Source organism: Lolium rigidum, chromosome 7, assembly GCF_022539505.1.
Source record: "Lolium rigidum isolate FL_2022 chromosome 7, APGP_CSIRO_Lrig_0.1, whole genome shotgun sequence".
Lineage (NCBI taxonomy): Eukaryota > Viridiplantae > Streptophyta > Magnoliopsida > Poales > Poaceae > Lolium > Lolium rigidum.
The window spans coordinates 110,237,554-110,260,344 of record NC_061514.1 but is presented as its reverse complement, the minus strand read 5'-3'; the positions used below and the strand labels follow the sequence as shown (position 1 = coordinate 110,260,344).

The 22,791-nt window shown below is 42.2% G+C and overlaps 1 protein-coding gene and 1 non-coding gene across 2 annotated transcripts; one reads left to right on the top strand and one right to left on the bottom strand.

Annotated features, from left to right (window-relative positions):
- Positions 1 to 2,339: 2,339 nt before the first annotated feature.
- On the bottom strand, positions 2,340 to 2,422 carry TRNAL-UAA. Its single transcript has one exon. It is a non-coding gene; the product is annotated as a tRNA-Leu (tRNA).
- Positions 2,423 to 3,145: 723 nt separating this feature from the next.
- LOC124676607 (U-box domain-containing protein 7-like) lies at positions 3,146 to 19,864 on the top strand. The gene is made up of 22 exons (XM_047212643.1): positions 3,146 to 3,195; positions 4,151 to 4,225; positions 5,006 to 5,191; positions 5,430 to 5,537; positions 5,827 to 7,049; positions 7,183 to 7,723; positions 13,407 to 13,472; positions 13,585 to 13,635; positions 13,724 to 13,780; positions 14,091 to 14,176; positions 14,450 to 14,486; positions 14,591 to 14,656; positions 14,874 to 14,914; positions 15,894 to 16,026; positions 17,008 to 17,196; positions 17,371 to 17,445; positions 18,154 to 18,280; positions 18,449 to 18,557; positions 18,628 to 18,702; positions 18,866 to 18,972; positions 19,205 to 19,319; positions 19,458 to 19,864. Exons 2-21 carry the CDS (start codon positions 4,175 to 4,177, stop codon positions 19,309 to 19,311), a joined length of 3,435 nt encoding a protein of 1,144 aa, XP_047068599.1. The 5' UTR covers positions 3,146 to 3,195; positions 4,151 to 4,174; the 3' UTR covers positions 19,312 to 19,319; positions 19,458 to 19,864.
- Positions 19,865 to 22,791: the final 2,927 nt, after the last annotated feature.

Below are 22,791 nucleotides of genomic sequence, written 5' to 3'. Positions count from 1 at the left end.
ACGTATCACCCAGCGCCCCTTCCTCTCCAGGATCATCATCAAAATTTAGCCTCTGCATTCGATCCTTTCTAACACCTAGAGCCAACACATTGTCCTCCTCCATGGCTACAGCCGGGCCGGTTCTCGCGGGCTAGATGCCGTATCTTTCTCCTCCTCATCCTCAAAAGCGTCCTCGGATGATCGCTTCCGTTCCGCATTCCAATCTCCTCTACCTCCGCGACCTCTACCTCTTCCTCTCGCAACAGAACGAGGCCCTGAAGCTGGGGAGGCTGTTAATTTGGTTTTGGCGTTGCGCATACATCCAATTACCATACTGCACATCTTCTTCATTATGTATGCCATCTCCACACTCCTCCATGTCATGTCCTAAAACACCACACACATGACAAAAATAGCCAATCTTCTCATACTTGACCTGGAGCATCCGTCTTCCCTCTCCTTCTATATTCAACGGGGTGAACCTAATCATAGGTTCGTTGACATTAATGCTAGCACGAACCCTAACATAATCTCCTTCAAACCACCGCTGGTGGGTCATCTCAATGCTCTTCACTTTCCCAATCCTCCTTGCCAACTGATCAACTATTTCCACTTCCCTGTATAGTTCTGGAATTGAATGAATTTGACTCCAAACCTCGGTTCTTTCCAGGGGGACTGATCTTGGATTCCCTTTGCCATCATATTCAGAAATCACCACCACCAGCTTGCGGAACAGCCATGGCCCTTGGAACATCACTTTATTCCAGTCGCCAAGACAGAAAAATTTGAAAGTGAAAAGGTTGTCGTCCACCTCCCTCAGATCTGGATCGATTGCAAGTCCCCATATGTAGCGCAGGGTTTGGAAGAGAGTAGTGGTGTGGCTTACCTATAACCCAATATGGTTGAGATTAGTTGACTTGGGTTGCCGACCTTTACTCACCGACATGTGAACCCCGCATATAATGGTTCCATATGGCAATGACATAAGCAACATGACTTTGTTGTTGCTAGAGCCAACCGATCTTTGGTCAACCCAAAAATGGTACATCTTGGTTCTTTATTTTGTTTGTACAAACAACTCTTATATTTAAAAAAAATAAATGGCTTATTGCAACAAGGGCGGTATACATGCAAGTAGAAATAATGTGAAAAACAAAATTAATCAAAACTGTTGGATGTGCATACCCAACACGGTTGAAATTGGTTAACTACTTTTATTAAAATATGGGATATGTATAGCCTAACAGGGGTGAAATTAGTTGACTTGGGGCTGTTGAGTTTGACTAAACGGCATGTAGACCCCATATATAACGATTTCAAGTGTCAGTGACACAAAGTAACCTGACTTTAACCTTGCTATAAGGTTGCTAAGGCCAACCGATCTTTGCCCAACCCAAAAAAGGTTACATCCTGATTTTTTATTTTGTTTATACAAGAAACCATTTTGTTTTTGAAAAATAAAAGTCTACTAGAACAAGAGTGGTATACATGCAACTAGTTGACTTGGGGCTGCTGACTTTAAATGACTAATATGTGGACCCATCGTACAATAGTTTCACGTGTCAGTCGCACAAAGTAACCTACGTTTGAAGTTTGAAGCTGCTAAAGGCAGCCCAAAAAATATAGAGGTGGAGCTATACCCAGGCGGACCATGGTCTAGGGTGGAGAATTTTTTTCACCAATATATTTGTAGAAAAACTAAATTTACTCTATAATTTAGCATATTTATAACACTTTATGCAAAGTTGGCTCGGGGATTGACTAAATCCTGGATCTATACCACTTAAAAAGGCTGGAGATTCAATTCGGTTTACGGGTGCATATAACCTTATTGTGCGAAAAACAATTGAAAATGTTAAAAATTTGAATAAAACTGACATTGTATGTCCGCGCACAAGTTTTCAGGAGAAAAAATTTCTTGTGACGTGTGTAAGTCAAGGGATATCTTTTTGTCTCAAAATATTCCTTTTCCCCACATGCCACACAAAATGAGACAAAAAGGTATCTCGTGGCTTGTTGTCTCCACAGGACACACAAAAATGGGGCAAAAAGATATCCCATAACTTATACAGGCCACACAAAACGTTATTTCTCAGAAGATTTATGTGCAAACATAGAATATGCGAATGTACATATGAAATTCTATTTTAATATTTTTACATTTTTGAAATTTATTTTTTATGCGTTTTTATAATAGACCTAGGAGCCAAAGCGCCACCTCCTAGGTCCCGATTCTTTATCTTGTTGCTGCAAAGAAGCATTATATTTTTGAGAAATACTAAAAATCTATACTGAAACAAAAGTGGTATTATTACCTAGAAAAATCATGAGAAAACAAAAGAAAGAAAATTTGTGAAAAATGCTGGCTGTGGGGTTCGAACCCACGCGCACTTATGTGCAGAAGATCTTAAGTCTTCCCCCTTAACCACTCGGGCAAACCAGCTCTTTCTGTCAGTTGTTGAGCACAGATTATATTTGATCAAATAGTGGTTCGGAACTTCAGATCCCCATCCACGTGACCACGTCGCACGAACGTGTTGCTGCCCGACGTCTCGTCCCACCGATATCGCCGCCCGCCGCCTCGCACGAACCGGCACGGTGAAGCAAAGCAACCCATCCATCTCAATTCTCAGAGCGCCGCCGAGTCGCGCCGCCATACTCCCCACACTGCGGCGCCGTGCACTGCCCCAAGCCCCCAAGCTGGCCTCACAGCCATCCGCCCTTACCCCATATCAACCGCCCCCATGCTCCATGGCAGCAACCGCGCGCTCTCAGCTTTGGCCCCGCAATCCACGGCGGACCGGTCAGTCGCCGCACGCACACCGGCCCAAGCTCGCCGCGCCGCCTCCGCTCGCAAAAGTGCCGCTGCCTTCTCTCGCCAACCGAAGAACGCCCTCGGCTAGTCCGGCGAGAGGGAATGGGAGGCCCCTCCTAAATTTATCCTCGGGGGCCTGCACGAGGTTTCCGGAATCCGGAGGCCAGCGAGGATGACGGCCTCCCCCGTCCACACGCTGCTATTCGCGGTTCAACGCCAAGGCCATTTCTCTAATTCGTCCCCTGTTCTCCTCCTCCATCTCTGTGCCTCGCACCAAATTTGGCGCCTCTCCAACAAGGGCTGGTGTTGGGGAAAAGCAGCCTGGAGGGAATGCAGTCGATGCAGTTGCTGTGACATGGTGAAATTCAGGAATTGCTCCTTCGTCACCCTGTGTCCGTCAGGTACGGATGCCAATTTGGAGGAGGGGGAATGTAGCTTACTCTGTAATCTGTGCAATGCCCCGGGTTAGACTGTGCCTAATTATGAAAACGGAATTCATGTGGTTTAAATTTCACCGTCTTATTTCTTCAGTGTGGACATGTTATGCAATCATATTTTGTAGAAATATATGGAGTTTCCATGTTACCATTCAGGATCTACCTTGTCTCTACATAATTGTGGTGCACAAACATCTTGCATCCAAGTTTAGCTCTTTGGTCCATCAAATATGCAGTCACTGCTCCAAATTTAGCTGGCCGAACAGGCAAATTTCTCTTATTTTTAGACAAAAGGCTTCCTGTCTAAAAAAAAGGCTTCTTGTCTGTCTTATATTGAAATCTGCACCCACAAGGCCATAACAAGCTTGCCGGAGTTTTCGTCTTACAACTTCGATGACATAACCAAATTAGACATCCTTTTTTCCTTATTCTGTGGGTAAATTCGTTTGATTTATTTTCTATTCTGTGCCAATTGCGCTAATCAGAAGATTATTTGTTGCTTCTTTGCACCATGTAAGAAAGCTTTGTCCTAACAAACCATGAACCTTTTGCTCTCTTCTCTGGTGCTATATTTTCATATTGTTAGGTTACATGGCTATATTTTCATATTGTTAGGTTACATACTGCATACTTAATTGATGACATTCCTTCCTTCAAGTATGTGATAGAGACGATGCCATTTATATAAGATATAGTCATCTCCTTTTATACTTCTTTCAATATAACTTGATATTTTACTTTGCATTTAAGTCAATTTTACTATCTAATGTTGAGAGATTTGAGTTTTTTTAATTATATATTGGCCAATGCAATTAACTTGCAAACATCGCGGACATTTCCGTTGATTACCCATACATTGTATCATGTATGTGCTGAGGACAAAGAGCAATATCATATTCAATAATTGCTCTCTTTGTAGATGAAATTTGACTAAGAAGGCACCATGGAGAGGGTTGAGGTTGACGCGGACTTTATTATTGCCGGCAATTGGAAGGTATCCAGTTTATCCTCTCATTCCGCCAAAAGCTATTATTAATTAAGCGATCGATCGTGCTGTTCTTTGTGGCTGTCTTTAGATATAGGAAGACACTGAACACAGCTGCCGACTTCCTAGGGTGCCTTGTGATGCTTACGTAGTTATGTATATAAGCACCCTCGTGTTAGAAATAAAATTTGATCCAATAAATACTTTTTTTGAGCTGAAAACTGTAGGGGAGGCCCCGACAGTAAAAATTTATTAAAAGAGATAAAATATGTACAAGAGGAGAAGAAAGGAGGGAATGTACAAAAGGGCCTAGCCCTGGGCATAACCTAAAGAGAACTACAAAGCGTCTAGCCAAGCTAAGAGAGGTTTTTTTTGGCCATCCTTCATTCTGTAAGAGAGAAGGAAGAGGTCCCTCTTAAAATAAAAGGACCAAGCTCTAGCCCTGGGCATACTCACCACTAGTTTGTATTGTATTCCCTATGTTCCAAATTAAGTGACACAGTTTCTTTCCAAAATGTGCGAATCTACACATTAAAACGCGTCTAGATACACCAAATTTGACCAAAGCTGCGTCACTTAATTTGGATCAGAGGGAGTATATGATAAGACTCTCTGTGAGAACATCCAGATCCCACCAAACAGTAAGTTAGTAAACTGTGATAAACACAGCAGTTTCTTTTCTCTCATTTCCTATCTTTTACTGCCATTGGAATTCGTAACTTGCGTACTCTGTAATACGACATATTGAAATTGTAGATTCATTTGGATTGTATTTTCCTATTTGTGCAGCTACATGGAGAACTATGTAAGAAACTTTACACTGTAGTTCATGAAGTTTCGAATGCCATCCCTGCCCTTGAGGCTACAAGACCTGGAAGTAGTTCTGGACTTCTGGCATTGAGTTCCTTGCGCATAGCTGTTGATAAGGCCAAGAATCTACTTCAGTATTGTTCAGAGTGTAGCAAACTTTACTTGGTATGTAATTTATCAATTTTCATATGTGTAAATATGCTTGGAGTTTCCATGTATACATGGACTTTTCTTGGTACAACACTACTACAGTATCATATTGTTGATGGTAGTTGGATAATCTTGGTCATCAAACTTGCTTGGCTGTGTTTGATGTTAGAAAGCAAGTATTCTGATACTATCACATTCTGCTATTTGTTACAGCAATTCAATGTTTGTGCTTAACATGGTTACCGTTTTGCAGGCTCTAACAGCAGAATGTGTTCTTACAAAATTTGAGAAAGCAAGATACGCTCTTTTGGAAAGTCTTCATCAGTTAGAGGAAACACTCCCAGAAGCATTTAATTCTCAGGTCATCACTGGTCATGTACAAACATATTTGTAGAATTCCTTCTACAGAATATAGTGTATCATCATGGGTAGATTTACCACAAGGCAGTGCAATTATTGTTTTATCATGAAGTCGAATTCTTCTTCACTACCTCAATGTAGTCATGTTGATGGTTGAGTTCGCCATGCTGCAGCCTTTAGCACTAACTGTTTTCTCATGATTTATTTTTTTGTTCCTGCGCAATCCTATTGCTTGTATAATCATTTGTCCAGAAACCCTCAGATAATTATCTGTTGTTGTAAACTTTCAGATTCCAGAGATCGCACATGAGCTGGAGAACTCAATTTTTGCTTTAGATCTGGCCGAAAAACAAGCTGGTGATGAAGTGAAACAAATAATTCAGAATGAGAAGAAATCCAATGGATTCCTTGATGACAGTGAACTTGAATTCTTTCGGCAAACTGTTTTGAGAGTTGGCGTTACATCATCAGCTGCAGCTCTTGCTGAGAGAAGAGCGCTTCGAAGGCTTCTTGAGAGAGCCCATGCAGAAGAAGACACGAAGAAAGAATCAATAGCAGCCTATCTACTGCATCTCTTGAGAAAATACTCAAGTCATTTTAGGAGTGAAACAATGGATTCCATCAACTCTCAGTGCTCGAGTCCTTCATGCTCCTTCAGTTCAATATCTAGCTCAGTTGATCTCCATGGAAATGCCCCTGCTCTTGAGAAGCTCCTGCCTAGGTCTGGCTCCTTTAATTTCAAACAGATTAAAGGCTTATCAGGGAGCATGCCATTGCCACCTGAGGAACTAAGGTGTCCAATCTCCCTGCAGCTCATGTATGACCCTGTTGTCATCGCATCTGGTCAGACATACGAGCGAGCTTGCATTGAGAAATGGTTTAACAGTGGCAACACAAGCTGCCCAAAAACTCGGAAACAGCTGTCCCAGCTTTCCGTGACACCTAATTACTGCATCAAGGGTCTGATAACATCCTGGTGTGAAAAAAACGGGGTTCCAGTTCCATCCGCCCCGCCGGAATCTCCAAAGCTCAAATATTTGCGGATAACATCTCTAAAAAGTAGCAAATGCCTGGTGACTAATGGTGTTAGCACGATTTTGTTCGAAGAAACAGGCGCAAAAGATGACAAGTGCAACACTGATGCTGCTTTGGAGAAGTGCTCGAGTCAGAACTCCAGAGAGGCGATATCTGAGGGATGCGAAGAGGAAGAAGAGGAGGTCTCTGTGGAGAAGTGCTCTTATGAGAATAACCCTGGAGAGGCTGCACCTGAGAGATGTGAACGTTGGCTGCATGTGTTGAACAAGGGTAGCGAGTGTATCGATGAACAGCGTGAGGTGGTGGAGCAGATCAGGTTCCTGTTAAAGGATGATGATGAACTCAGGGACTATGTGGGTGCTAATGGTATTACTGAGCCGCTCACTTGCTTCCTGAAGATGGCTGTCAGCAAAGAAGATGTGCAGTCTCAGGAGGTTGGAACAATGGCTCTTTTCAATCTTGCTGTCAGCAATAACAGGTAAACTATGTATCGGTATATTCTTTTTTATCCCTGTAATCATAGTGTCAACAAACTACCCTCATTGTAACAGAAGCAAGCATGGGTAGATGGTTTTAGCACAGTTGATTTCATCTCTGTGTCTGCCTTCCAGGAACAAGAAGCAGCTGCTCTCAGCTGGAGTTATCCCCCTGATGGAGCAGATGATACAGAAACCAGAGACCTGCGAGGCTGCCGTGGCGATGTACCTAAACCTCTCTTGCCTGGAGGAGGCGCAAGCCATCATCGGTTCGAGTGAAGCTATCCATTTCCTGATCAGCAGCCTGCGCGAAGAAGGCGCCCGGAGCAACACCTGCCGCCTCGACGCTCTCCTGACGCTGTACAACCTGTCCCTGCACGCACCCAACATCCCGCTCCTCCTCTCCTCGGGCATCGTCCACAGCATCCACACTGTGCTGACGCCGTCGTCCTCGTGGACGGACAAGGCCCTGACCGTGCTGATCAACCTGGCCATGACTTGGGCCGGGAAGAAGGAGGTCGCAGCGAACCAGGCGATCGTGGGCGACATTGTGCTCATCCTCGACAACGGGGAGCCAGCGGAGCAGGAGAAGGCCGTGTCATGCCTGTGGATCATCTGCAACGGCGACGAGGGGTGCAGCCAGACGGTGCTCCAGGAAGGCGTGATCCCGGCGCTGGTGTCCCTGACGGCGAATGGCACTGGCAGGGCCAAGGACAAGGCGCAGAAGCTGCTGCGGCTGTTCCGGGAGCAGCGGCAGCGCGAGCTGGAGCAGCAGCAGCCGCGCGTGCAGCTGCACGAGGTGGCGAGCCAGGCGGTGGCGGAGCAGGAGCAGCAGGAGCAGCAGCAACTGCAGGAGGAAGAGGAGGCGGCGGCTGTGGCGGCGGAAGAGGCTGCTGCCGCGAAGGCGGCGGCAGAGCAGAGCAGCGAGAGCAGGAGGCCCCCGCGGCTGAGCAGGTCGAGGTCCAAGCGGTTCGCCAGGGCCTTCACTTGCCTTCTCAAGAAGTGGACGATGCAAGGCGGCGGCGACAAGTGTAAACTGTAACATCGTGTGTCCCCGTCTTCCTGTCTTGTATATCTTCGCCTCGCCTCCTCCTCCTCCTCCTCATGTATTGTGGTATCGTTCACATGCACTCACCAATGTATGTGTTCGTTAAACTAGCGAGATTGTACAGAACTAATTTCACCATTTACCATCTGGGAGAAGAGCTTGTCTCGTCCGAGTAAAACGTTGCAGAGATGAAGATGGTTTGGTTGTACTCTTTGCTAGTAGCATTCTGGAGAAGATGGTGCCGAGCAGATGCTCTCTGTCAGATCCGAAGAAGACGATGGCACTTTTATCTGAACTTTTCAGCACTTCGTCAGATAACGGCCCCTTTCTTTTGGGCTTTAGCCTGTTTTTCTTCCACAGCGAATCACAAATCATGTGTAAAACGAGAAGGGCGACGCTGAGCGTCGGTCACCTGAAAAAGAGAGAAAAATCGGTCGTCCTCCGCTCCGTCGGATCGAGATCCAACGTCCAGAATCAACCGTAATGTAACTTAACTTTTACGTTTTGCCCCCTATTTTTTGGAAACTCAACCCGCAGTCCTTCTCTTCCCAGTTAAACTGAAAAGTTATATCCCTTTGGGCCCGACATCCTCAATATTTACAACAAAAATGCCACCCGACGACGGATCTGAGTCATAACGAGTATTACAACAAAATCCTCACCCCGCTTACAAAAAATATATACTATTACAACAAAATATTCACAACAAAATTTCAAAATGTAAATGTTATAAAAAAGTGGATAATTAACAACTACTTTTCTACATGTTGGTTTACAACAAAAATCGACAACAATTACAATAAAAAATCAAAAGCTATAACAACAAAAAAACATGTGTTCGTGACTATGAAAAATTGGTTAAACAATAACACGTTTTCTATATATTTAATTACAATAAAAATCACCAACTATTTTACCAAAAATTATAGGCGATTACAACAAAACAATTTATGGCAAACGCCGAGGTAAACATTATAACATCTCTGACGTGCTTTCTTTATAAATTTTATACGCAATTGTTATAAAACTAACGAACGTATACAACATCTCTACGTGCGGCATGACGAAGCTAGAATGGCGCTGGCTGCTTTGCTTGCATGGGCTAAAATCGCAGCAGGAAGTGTTTATGGGCTAATGGGCCTGTGCAAAAAAACTACTGGCAGGCCGCTGAACGAGCGAGCGAGTAAGGGACCGATCGTTGCCACGCGATCGGTCGCCCGAAAGCAAGCATTTTCCAAACGAGAATCGGTTCATGAGGTACTTCTGGAAACGAAGGGGTATCGAGATCTTGCCCTTTCCTTCATTGTATTTACAGAGAAATGCCACCGCAGTGGGATGGGTTGAGAAGTGAAAAAAAAGGAAAAAAAAAAAATCACAACCCGCACCCTCATTCGCCCTGCATCCCATCTCTCGAGCAGAATCCAACCTGCACTAGGGTTTCCCTGCCGCAGCGACCGCATGCTGCCATCGTCGCGCCTTCCCTCCCGCCGACCCCAGGACCATCCGCCGTCGCAGCGACCGCCCACCGACCCGACACCCTCTCCTCCTGCCGGCGAACTCGAGCTCGGGCTGCTCCTCCCCATGGCTTCCTCCCAGCAGCAGGGGCCTTTTATTTATTTGTTTCTGGTCATATAAAACTTCAGCCATGTGAAGTTGTGTTGATATACAATTGAGTGCTAGGTTGATCGTTAGTAATTCCCACTACTGGATACAATTCATTGATAGTACATGACTACAGATTTCAGTTTTCTGTTTGTAATTTTTAATGTACGTAATTTTTAATGTACGTATTTTAGATTGAAAAGCCGAAACATGGGAAAGCAAATTGGGATGCGTTTGCTCATTGTGTGTTTCTTGACGTGTGCATCGAAGAAGTGAATAAAAATAATCATCCGGTTCATGTTTTGAATGCCAATGCTTACAACAATTTGGTAACGAACTTCAACCATCGCACGAAGAGAAATTATGATAGGAAGCAAATAAAAAATAGGTGGGACCACACTCAAAACAGATCACTGTTTAGAAGGGATTGCTCCAACATGCATCTAGTCTAGGAAGAGATCCTATCACTCAAACCATTGCTGCAAGTGACGATTGGTGGGAACTTGAGTTACAGCCAATCATATTGGTGGGTAGCGCTATGTTTTCCTTTAGTTGTTTCTTCTTATTTGCTATACTGATGTTTTCTTGTACATGCAGATGTGTCCTGAGGCAGCCAAGTTTCGCATAGCAGTGGGACTTCAAGAAATTTTTTGATAGTAATGTTGTGACCAATGTGACTGCTAGGGTGCCACCATCATCTCAAGTTCGAGCTTTTCAGGGTGAAGCTTCCCAGTCTAGAGTCAATGTTGATGACATTGATGGTTTAGGTTGTGTAGGTGACGACGAGCCTGTTATTACACCTTTGCGTGGTCAAGGTAAGAAGAATAAGAGATGCCCTTACTCACCTAGCCCAGCAGCAACACCAAAGATGAGCACTAGGAGTGTCTCGAGGTTGGATCGTATGATAGATTTCATGTGAAAAAGGGAGGAGAAGAAGAAGCAGATTAGGATGATAGAGGAAGAGAAGAGTAGAGACTCCATGACATCTCTGGAGCGTGTCCAGGACTCTGCTAGGAAGGAGATTAGGCGGATGGTTGCTTTAATCTCTGCGGATGGAGGTACCCGGGAGCAAGGAGTACTTCTATGCCACACAGTTGTTCATCCTACAAGAATATCATGATGTCTTCATTTGTTTGGAGGAGGATGCTGAGCAGAGGCTTGATTGGATTAGGATAACATGGGAGCAACATAACAAGAAGTTGTGAACTTGTAATGTGACAATCCGTATGTTATTTACTTTGAACATGGATTTGTACTTTGATGACAATATGTTAACTTTTCTAATATGATCCACATCTTATTTGTTTTGCAATTATGTCATGAAATTTTTCTTATTTGTTTTCCGTGTACTTACATATGAATTCTTCAAATGATGATTCTGATGATGATATAGACATGTATTATCTTCTTGCAGCTTGTATTGCAGCGGAAGAGGGTGAAAAGGCACCTTAATTATGTGGCTAGAACAATCCCTTGATGACAAGAAAACACCGGGTTGAGGAGAGAGTGAAGAATCCAAAGAATTTTTTACCGGTGTTTTAGGATTAGGATGAGGAGATCAGTTTTTAGAATGTTACATGAAACTCTTGTTGCTAAATATGATCTACATTCAACTTCTCAGATGTCCAGTATAGAATCACTAGCTCTATTTCTTTGGATGTTGGGTGACCTGAGTCGAATTGTGAAGCCACAGATCGTTTTGAGCGTAGTGTTTCTACTATCAGCAAGAAGTTTCATGAGGTGTTAGACTGTGTAGATCGTATGGCGGGTGATTACATTAGACCCCATGATGCTACTTTCACCGAAGTTCATGATAAAATTAGACAACCAAGATTTTGGCCTCATTTCAAAGATGCCATTGGAGCAATTGATGGAACACATATTCCCGTCTTAGTTGCTGAGAAGGACAAGATAAAATACACTAGAATATGCGATTTTGACTTAAGGTTCATATTTGCTGTTCCTGGATGGTCTGGGTCAGCTCATGATACATGTGTATGGACTGCTCGGCCTAGTTTCACCAATTATCCACATCCTCCTCATGGTAATCATTTTGCCTATTATGTACAAAAAATATGTGCACATAAATAGCAAAATCATGTCATGATTTTTTTGCTACTCGCATGAAAATACTATCTTACCGACTTTGTGTATCCCAATAGGACTGGTTATCTCGCTCCATTCAAAGATCAACGCTACCATGTTCTGGAATTCCAGGGTGCGCCTCCTCAGAACATGCAGGAGAAATTCAACCATCTTCATTCATCTCTAAGAAATGCCATTGAAAGAGCATTCGGTGTTCTGAAGATGAAGTGGCGCATTCTGCTTTCTATACCATTTTCCCCGACCGGGAGACGCAAACGAAGATCATCGCCGCATGCATGTGTTTGCATAACTTCATTCGCGATAGTTAGCAATATGATGACCATTTCGAGAAGATTGAGCGAGGCTCGTATATCCACGAGGGTAGTGCATCTTATGTCGGTGGAAGCACCTCATCTTCTTCTGACAGCGTCATGGGTGCATTGCGACACAGAGTTGCTGAAAGTTCAGTTGTCTAAGAAGCTTTTGTTACTGTAATTTCGCGAGGACTAAAAGATGTTTTTTTTTTCATGTAATGAATTGTAGGATTTATGGTATCATCTCATCGGTGACTACTGTGTTTATTCATTTCTACCTCGTTATGTACTAGCATACACATGGTATTACCAATTATTTAGATCACATATAAAATTAAGGGACGTTATAGATGTTTCACAGCTCAACACATCAAACAAGCTAAATAAGCCAAAAAAAACAGTATGAAGTTATGAACCAGCTTCTCTCCACTACAGATCTCTCTGAAACTAGAAACCTGGGGCCTCTTCCCGTTTGGACTTTGGACGTGATTACCACACCAACCTACTCCGCGACTCCGATCGGCGACAGCAAACGAGCGTCCCTCTCCCTCTCCCCATCCAAATCCCAAATCAAATGCTCACTTCCGCCACCGCCCCCTCCTCGTCATCCCACGCCTGCACCCGTCCTCGCCGCACCGCCTCCGCGCGCGGGCGCCGGCTCCGCCCCGTGCTCGCCATGGCCGCCTCCGACGACCCCCGCGCCGCGCCCGCCAGGTCGGTCGCCGTCGTCGGCGCCGGCGTCAGGTGAGCGACACGATTCCGCCCCCCGCCCGAATTCTGGTTGTTCTGTGCCTGTGCGCGTGAGGTGTTTGACGGAATGCCGGTGCTCGGTTCCGCCGGTCTGCGCAGCGGGCTCGTGGCGGCGTACAGGCTCAGGAAGAGCGGCGTGCGTGTCACGGTGTTCGAGGCGGACGACCGGGCCGGAGGGAAGATACGGACCAACTCCGACGGCGGGTTCCTCTGGGACGAAGGGGCCAACACCATGGTGAGCCCATTTTTTGGTCGTTAGCTTGGACTCTGAATTCGTGGAGTATATTGTGCGTTGGTGCTTCTGTATATGCTTCGGAGTTCCTACTGTCGCATCAGTCAAAGGCTCGAGCGAACCGATCAACCTGTGTACATTACCGTGCTGTGCTCCATGTCGCGATTGCTAAGAAGCGTGTGATTGTTGTGTGATACTGGTCTCTTGGTGGGGCATGTAGGGGGTCGTAGGACATGGACCAGACTCCTCTCTCTCCTTGTTCGAATTTGAAACTGAATCTAAAGCTAGAAGATCAGTTGATGACATAACCTGCTTCTCTTACCTGCAGACCGAAAGTGCACTGGAGGCTAGTAGACTAATCGATGATCTTGGCCTCGAGGGCAGACTGCAGTATGTATGTGCCAATGATATTTCTTTGGAATACTTAATTAATTATGTTTGCATGCTGCTGTATTGTTACCTGCTCCAGTTTGTCACTTGCTTGATAAGCTCAATGTCTGTTTCAGCCTAATTCCCAGCACAAGCGCTACACTGTTAAAGATGGAGCGCCAGCACTGGTAATAGGTTTTTGATCTAGTCATGCATATTCTGTATTTTTTTTTCTTATTGTACGACTTCTGAACATTCTCCTTTTTTCCCCTTAAGATCCCCTCAGATCCCATTGCGCTGATGAAAAGCAGTCTTCTATCTACGAAATCAAAGGTATGGTCTGCTATATAATATTAACTGCTACATTCTACAGAAGATGCCAAACAGTGAATTACTAGCTCTGAGTTGAATGTTTATTGTCAGTGTCACTGGTCGATAGAGATGCATAGCAAAGTAGAATCACTTTATCAAATGCTTATGTTGATGCCCATCACCATGACCTGAATTAGGGCTTCAGTTCACAACTTGATACATTTGTGCATTCTCCAGAACTTTGTCACTTTAAAAGATTTTTGTCCTTGAAGTTTCATTGTCTGCATCATGTTATATTCGTTTTCATCGAAATTATTTCCTACCCTTGCAGTTTAAGTTATTTCTGGAACCATTTCTTTACGAGAAATCTAGCACAAATAACTCCAAGAAAGTGTCTGATGAGCATATACGTGAGAGGTGAGCCTTCATACTTAGTGTTTTACATTGATGTAGATGTCAAGTGCAAAACATATGGAGTAATAAACTTTTTTCTTGAACTTGGGTATGGAGTAATAAACTATTGTCCTTGTAAGAAAATGTTGAGGACTTGAGAGGTCATCCACTGATTTTATATTATCTGCATGTTACTTTGTGTAGGTAGAAGGCAGATATGCATAGTACGCCTTTGTTTCTTGCGTGCAATATTTTATTAATGAATAATTGGATTTCCCTGTTTTGACACATTTTCAGTGTTGGGAGCTTCTTTGAACGCCACTTTGGAAAGGAAGTGAGTTTTTCCTGGACAAATCTTGAATAACTAGTCATATGTAATCAAAAGCTCTGCAGTTCATTGTAACCAGACATGGCTAAGAATTTCCTTGTTTATTACAGGTTGTCGACTATCTTATTGATCCATTTGTAGCTGGAACAAGTGCAGGAGATCCTGAGTCATTATCTGTAAGTTATTATTGTGTCATGTCCAACTATTTGCATTAGTTAGATATATATTTTTATTTTCTATCTCCATAGTAAACATAGTTTATCTTGTTTTATGTGTGTACACAGCATGTGCCCTTCTCCCATGTGATGTGTGTTTAGTTTTGATTGGCCATATGACCCATATCACCTTGTTAATGCATCTGTGCTGGCTTTGAGTAACAGTTGTCTTCTGCAGATCCGTCATGCATTTCCAGCGTTATGGAATTTAGAAAAGAAGTAAGTTTGTACATTTATTCCATTTGCTGCATCCCTTGTCCACTTCTACGTTTTCATTATTTTTTGTTTCCGAATTCTTGTGTTTTCTATCTGCTGTTCATTTTATATGTAACTGCATACACATTTAAGGAGTGTCAATTCTACATGTCATGATTGTATTTTCATGACATTCCCGTATATCCTTTTTTCTCGCATCGTTTTCATGGGTTCTGCTGTTAGCCTGTTACTACACCATCTTCTCTTTCCTTGTTGATTCTCGTGAATTGGCATTGGCATAATTACTTTGTTTTTCCTCCTCGTGGCAACGGAGTCTGATTAATTGGCTTTGAAATAGAACTGAACTTTTAGGAGAAACATTTCTTAATTAGCCCAGTAATATAAATCTTCTTGAAGTTGTATCTATATTGTAATTTTCATTTTCTACTGATGATGCTATGTATGTTATCTTTGGCAATACAAAGTGTCAACCTAAAATCCTAAATTATTGTCAATATAAAAGGCTATGACACCATTATTCAGAAAAATGCCTGCATTGATTGTATCTGGTCTGAGAAGCAATGGTCATCAAACGTAGTGAGTACCTACCTGAACCATGAATCGTGGACAGCTGCTAAACTATCAACTTGCTGGAGCTTATTTGGATTTTTTTCTAAAATTTACTATACTTGATGTATATCACTCTCTGATACTTAGATAGATAATTCTGTTATCATCTGTTGAAGCTTCAAAAGGCAATTAAAGAGGTGCAGTGGTAGACCACTGGAACTACTTAGGTTAAAAGTTTGTAATCTGCATCGGTCATGATAATAAGCATTGCACTTATCGTGTCCAAACAGACCTAGCAGTTTCAACTTGACATTTACACTGCAGCATCTTGTTATCATAAATGAGGATAGCTACTTTTGTCTTCCCAGTTATGTTTTTTAATCTTTCCCTTTTCCTTTCAAATCTGTTGTTCATGCTCCTTCAATGCTCTCAGGTATGGTTCTATCATTGCTGGTGCCATCTTGTCTAAACTAACAGCTAAAGGTGATTCGACTAAGAAAGGAAGCGCTGTATCAGGAAAAGGAAGGAATAAGCGGGTGTCATTTTCATTTCATGGTGGTATGCAGGTATTCATATGATGATATCCTGTCATTTTATTTGTTATTTGTTAGTGCCAAAGATTTCAAAGGCAAAACCTATTAACTCTACCATTTAAAACCGATGTGTTCTAACTTTCTAACTAAAGTAATGGTTATTTCTGTGGCACTCAAGGATGTATATTCAGTCAGCAAACTAGCATCACGGCTTTAAGGCCTTTCACAAGTCAGAAAGCTGCGGTGATTTGTATAATTGTATCCATTGTCCAGCTTAGCGATATGTTTACACCTGCCACTAGGCGACGCCTAGGCAACGCTTAGGCACTAGGCGATGGACAAACGCCTTGCCTAGGGCATAAACGGAAGCCTAGGCAGGGCAACCAAGAATTTTTCTTCCTCAATAATAAATCATGCCATAATTCACGAACGAGCTATATGAGCATTATTCTAAAGGTAGTTATTACAAATTTACACATTTACATGCTCTAAATTAATGTGTATTTACATATAATGACCCACATATACACTTGCTGGTGTAAACTATGCCCGCCTAGGCTACGCTTAGGGCGCTTAAGCGTCGCCTAGGCACTAGGCGAATGCCAACTGCCTCGCTTACGCCTAGCGCCTTTTCCAACCTTGGTCAATGCTCAGTTCTTATTGACTTGCCACAGGTTTATTAGCTTGAGGACAGTAAATTTAAGCTATGTCAAACAAAATACCAATCATGTATCCAAGTGTATCTCTTGATTATATTTAACATCATAGCAGTCAGGATAAGAAATCTGACATAATGAGTGAGCCAAAGGCAGCTACAATAAAAGAACGAGTTAAATATCACCAAATAGTTGCATTGTACTAATGATGAATCACACATCATGCATGGTCAAACGGATGCATTACTCATCTTTCTGTAAGCAATGTTGTGATACCCTGCCCCACTGCATGGTGACATACCGCATGTCTTACTATTTAACTTCTTCTTTGTTAAATTTTATGTTCACTGATTTTCAGACACTAGTAGATGCACTTCACAAAGAAATTGGAGATGGTAATGTGAAACTTGCGACTCAAGTGTTGTCATTGGCATGTAGCTGTGATGGACTCTCTGCATCAAATGGGTGGTCAATTTTTGTTGATTCAAAGGATGCTAGTAACAGGGAGCTCGCAAAGAACCAACCCTTTGATGCTGTTATTATGACAGTAAGAAACACGCATCTGCCCTCCTGTTAAGTTCATTTGATGTGCAATCCTGCAAATTTGCTTCCTGCTGATGTGTAAAATTTGATACTACTTCAGTACTCAGGACAGGCTATTATGACCGTTAAACATGTGTGTAAACCAAATTATTTACCCCTTGCATTTTCTCCTCTTCAGGCTCCACTGTCTAATGTCCAGAGGATGAAGTTTACAAAAGGTGGAGCTCCCTTTGTGCTAGATTTTCTTCCTAAGGTCAGGTTAGGATCCCAGTGTAGATTAACAAGTCCAATGGTTTATATGGTTGTGCTTGCAAACAAATTGGTGCTAGGTGAAATTCCTCATCGCGGCTTTGATGACATTCTTGTTTTCATGACCCACAGTGTATTATATGAGTCATTGCTAATACCTCTATCACAACGCACTTAATTTCTTATGGAGCTATCAAAGTAGTAGTTAGTAGTGATGTGATGTGTTTCAGAAGGCAGCCAGATATATTGGACCTGAAGTTCACAAATTTGGATTTTCGATGTGGGTGTTCAGTAATGCATGCAATGGTGCTTGCACTTTAAATAACTTCCTGGAAAAATGAGCTACATATATGTACCATACTTTATTTTAATGACATGAATACAGAATTGGAGTAAAGATAGTTTTACATTTCTCCATTGCAAAAGAGGTCCTTGATTGTTAAATTTTATATGATTTTGATTCCCATAATGGAACCATAACTTCTTAAGATGCTTCGTTGTACTAATTTCACTATTATTTCATATTTTCATTTGGAGAATACTTTAAATTATTGCAACATAATACTTCTAGAGCCTACGAGCTATTGTATCACAAGTTTACAGTTATGACTTATGGGATGGGTGACTCTGATTTCGTCTCATGAAATACATGGACGTTTTCGAACTCTACATGTATAGCAGAATCCTGCCTTAATTGATATTTATTATGCAGGTGGATTATCTGCCGTTATCCCTCATGGTAACAGCTTTTAAGAAGGAAGATGTCAAAAGACCCCTGGAAGGATTTGGGGTGTTGGTACCCTATAAGGAACAGCAAAAACATGGTCTGAAAACCCTTGGTAGGTTAGCTCAGCTATGAATTGCCATTATGTACACAAAACAACCTTGCTATATCAGTTTACTTGTACTCATGTTTTTGTTAACTCTGATTCATAGGGTTTAGCTCCATATTTTTTTCAGAGAACATAGCCTCTACATTGTTACACATGTGACTGTTTCTTGTATAGGAACCCTCTTCTCCTCTATGATGTTCCCAGATCGAGCTCCTAATGACCAACACTTATTTACAACATTCGTTGGGGGAAGCCACAATAGGGATCTCGCTGGAGCTCCAACGTATGGAATTTCTATATGTTGAATGCTATGCTTATTTTAGGTGGATCATTCATATTCTATACTTCTGCAGGGCTATCTTGAAACAACTTGTGACCTCTGACCTTAGAAAGCTCTTGGGTGTAGAGGGGCAGCCAACTTTTGTGAGGTAAGTGTCCAAACGTATTGCCTTAATAGTAGAAGTCATTGATATATGTCCCATTTGAGCTTGTGTTGTGGTTTGCTATCTACTAGGAATTTTTGAATTTCCGTAAAATAAAAATTACCACTACATGCTCATTAATTTAACACGGACATTCTTCATTACACAGACATATACATTGGAAAAATGCTTTTCCTCTGTATGGCCATGATTATGATTTGGCATTGGAAGCTATAGGAAAGATGGAGAATGATCTTCCAGGGTTCTTCTATGCAGGCAAGTCAATAAAGGCACCATATTGTTAATTTATTATTGGTTTCCATGAAAATGTAACTCCATGCCTTCCTGGTCTGCCGAAAATGATGCTCTGATAAAAGAAAACATGCATTTGCATCTCATTAGTCTTGTTGGAGTTCTCTAGAGCAAACCAGAAATAGTAATGCCATTAAGTAACACTATTATCTGATGTTAACTTAAATAGTCATTGAACTTTGGTTATCTCTTGCAGGAAATAACAAGGATGGCTTGGCTGTTGGAAATGTTATAGCTTCAGGAAGTAAAACTGCTGATCTGGTGATCTCGTATCTTGAGTTAGGCATCAAGCGAGATAATTAACACCCAAGGTATCTGATGTTTTGTAGCATTGGCAGACTATTTTGCTCACTTTATGTAGATTGAATACGATAGCACCGGTTGGAATCTCTTTATGAAGCTTAACCATTAACCATTAACCTGATATCCACTGTCCAACTTGTGTAAAGATGGGCAAGGAGTGCAATATAATTCTGGTGGCCTGAGGCGCACTTATGTTGTTTGGAACAGTGATGCTTTCTAAAAAGGCTTACATTTCAGAACGGAGGTAGTACATGTTTTGACAACAGAAGTTACTATCTTGGAATATTTCTGTCTTTCCGAGAATACATGATATGTATAATTTATCAAGTTGAGATTCTAGCAATAAAGCCCCCAAAATTGTATAGAGCTCAAGAGTTTTGTTGGCCCTCACACGTTTAGGTACCCGGTGCAAGGGTTTTGTGGTGCTCGATATTTTAAGAATTTTTGTTGAAACAACATTTATGTAACATTGTATTAAATTTCAGAGATATTTGTCTTTATTTTTTTCTCGGGTCGTGCAATAAAGTTTGACTTGAAATTTTGCAGCATGGTAGATACATATTGTGTGATGTGCTGGTTCTCTTCAACTTTTTGACAATTCCTAAACTAGTTTACCTAGTTTGGGTGCACTGGGTCAGGTATGTTCTGTTGCCCCTTTGAGGCTCTGAACAATAATGATACATGTGTTGGGAAATTATTTCCTGCTATTTTTACGGTGTTATTGTCAAGTAAAACATAGTCTAATAACCTCAATAACCATTTCTGATAAGGTTGTCTGGTCAATCATTCAATCATCTGAGATAGGCTCCCATATAAAAATCATTCTGTGGTCGGCAAGTTAAGTCCTAAGAGATGCATCTGCAGTACAACTGCTAGTACTTAATAGCTTTAGGCCATATATTCCCACTTGGAGACACAGTTTAACACTCCAATTGACCAAAAGGTCGGTAGGCCAGGTCAGGTTGATGCCAAACTGAAAGTCTTGTGAGGATCCAGGCAAAGATACACTTGTACGGTATGCGTGCTACACTTCCGATGTGCATCGATCATGATGTTCCTCTCCTATCTTTGCCCCCCCCCCCTTTTGAAGTCTTGGGGTGCTCCATAATTACCATGATCTGCAAGATTATTGTATGAAACTTCAAGCTTAGGTTTGGTTCACATGTATGCACTAGTCCTACATCATTGCCCTCGTTTTAAAAGTTATGTTGATCTCAAAGCGATGACATGCAAGACCAGGTTGTGTTGTAGTAGTGCAACTGCCTAGAATTAAGGAGGCTTCCCTTAAAAAAGATAGATATGAGAGGGAGTGGGATAGATGGATGATTTCGCTGTCTGGATTGATATTTGGTTGTGCTTGGTGTAAGCAAAACACAAGGCATTTAGCTTCCCTGGGAACTTTAGGGCACAGGCAAACATGAGTAGGGCATTCCTTGGAGCCTTTATGTCTTTCACTGCACTTCTCTTTTGAGGCGCATCCTTCCGTATTGTATGCGCATGGCGGCCACTGAACATAAAGGAGATACTATATAAGTAGATAACAAAGTAAAAGGTTAGGTGTTGCCCTTGTTTTTTCCCCATGTCTGGAGGACTGGTAGCTTGACCACCTTATCCATGAAGCTTGCTTCTGGTGCTTTATGTTTGCTTGTCTGAAATTGAAGTTGTGCATTTCGGTTTGACGTTCATGGACATTTTGGCTTCAACAGTGACACTGAAGATTTTTTTTTTCTCCCCTTTCCTGAGCCTGTACTTTTTTTCTCGACACCGGCCTCACCTAATGCCGTCCATAGTCTGGATTTTTGTTGAGCGCCAATTGGTTTCTTCTCATGCAAGGAGTAGAAGTAGTCTTGCCTACCAAGCCTAAGTTTTATTAACCCAAACCTTTGATTTGTTCAATGCATGCCATGGACCAAGACTCCCAAGACCTGCTTAGGCCAAAGGCTATGGCCATTAACCAAAAGTATCTTGACAGGAGTTGAGCTTGTTAGCTCGCCGTTTCGAACATGGCAAGTGGGAGAAGACAGACGCTCGATTAGCTATGTACTTATAATAGCAATGCACCATCATTGGTTTTTGGATGTGTGATTGTGTGGCTGGATGCATAGATTAGAGATAAACACGTATATATATATCCTCCTTGGCCACATGGCTACAGGGTAATCTAGCCCCCAAAATATACACATCACCACCCTAGCTGAAAACCTACCAAGCGCCGACGTTTATATTAGAGCCTAGCAACAGCTAGCTCATGACAAGAGGATAATGCCTTTGAACTGTTCTTAACACACATTTGGCTGTGTGCTCGAGGACTAACAGTTCTTGTTTGGTATCTGCATGCGAGCCATTTGTTTGTACATGCATGGCTCGGTAGTTATTGGACTGGAGCGTTCTCGTACTACAGATTTTGCTATTTTCACATCTAGCTCTTGTCTTGTGCGCCAAATTGTGGATGTGCTGATGTTCAACAGTTGGGTGCATGTTTGTGTGATGTGTACCATTTATGACCAAGTCCTTTTTCCGGGAAAAATCTATGACTAAGTCTGATAGTAGAGCACATCATTATCTTGCATGAAGTGACGAGGAACAGCTCACGGGCAACATATCATATCGCGGACTAATTAGATATTTTAAATTGTTTTGGTACCTAAAATTGATGTTTGATTTCTCACGAATAAGTTCTTTTGTGGCATCTAAATTCTCTATTAGGTATTGTAGATAAAAACCGATTTGCTTGTGAATCGGAGTGAGCATCTGATAAAGGTCAACTTAAAAGCAAGAAAAATGGAACATTATCTATTACGGATTTTTTTGTCTTTTTCACACAAGTCACAAAAAATGTCCTTTTTTTTTTTGCAAAACTTGACGTGCACACGTAGAATATCGATACATAAGCGTGCAAATTTTTGTTCGATTTTTTTTATATTTCAAAATGTTATTTCTGGTGGCAGGAGCATATGCTCCCATGTGCCGAATTGAATTTCTCTGATTGAAATACTTATTGCTTCTCTTGGACTTTGTTGTGCGTGGAGTCGAGATAGGGATGGAAAATTATCATTTTAGGAAAGGACACGAGCTCTACAAGTTGTATGGATAGATCTAGGTTAGAAAATGAGAAGATACGAAAGGAAAAAAGACGAACTGTGGCAGTGTTCAGTGATTATACTACAAAATAGAAAAAAAAGAACCCGAGGCATTGGCATGGGAAGGTAGGCCAGAACTATGACATTGATCATGCCCTAGCCTCTAGGTGATGAAGATAGGGCGGTTCCGCTCATTCCGAACTTCTTGAATAACTTGGACGAGCACCCTCTTGAAGCTTTTGTGGTGTGACTTCTCAAGCCATTTGAGCAAGCGCCCCACGAAGAGTGAACTAATTCCACAAGATAGGGGTGATGGTCTTGATGAGCAAATCCGTGGAGGAACCGTCACTACAACCGCCTTACTAGAAATATCATCTCCCACAAAAGAACATTCTATCTT

Bases quoted from the DNA above. Each gene is read 5' to 3' on its own strand.
- LOC124676607 (XM_047212643.1), top strand. From the start codon at position 4,175: ATGGAGAGGGTTGAGGTTGACGCGGACTTTATTATTGCCGGCAATTGG. The intron at 14,487-14,590 runs GTGAGTTTTTCC...TGTTTATTACAG, and splicing joins AACGCCACTTTGGAAAGGAA to GTTGTCGACTATCTTATTGA. The intron at 17,446-18,153 runs GTCAGGTTAGGA...TTTATTATGCAG, and splicing joins TGCTAGATTTTCTTCCTAAG to GTGGATTATCTGCCGTTATC.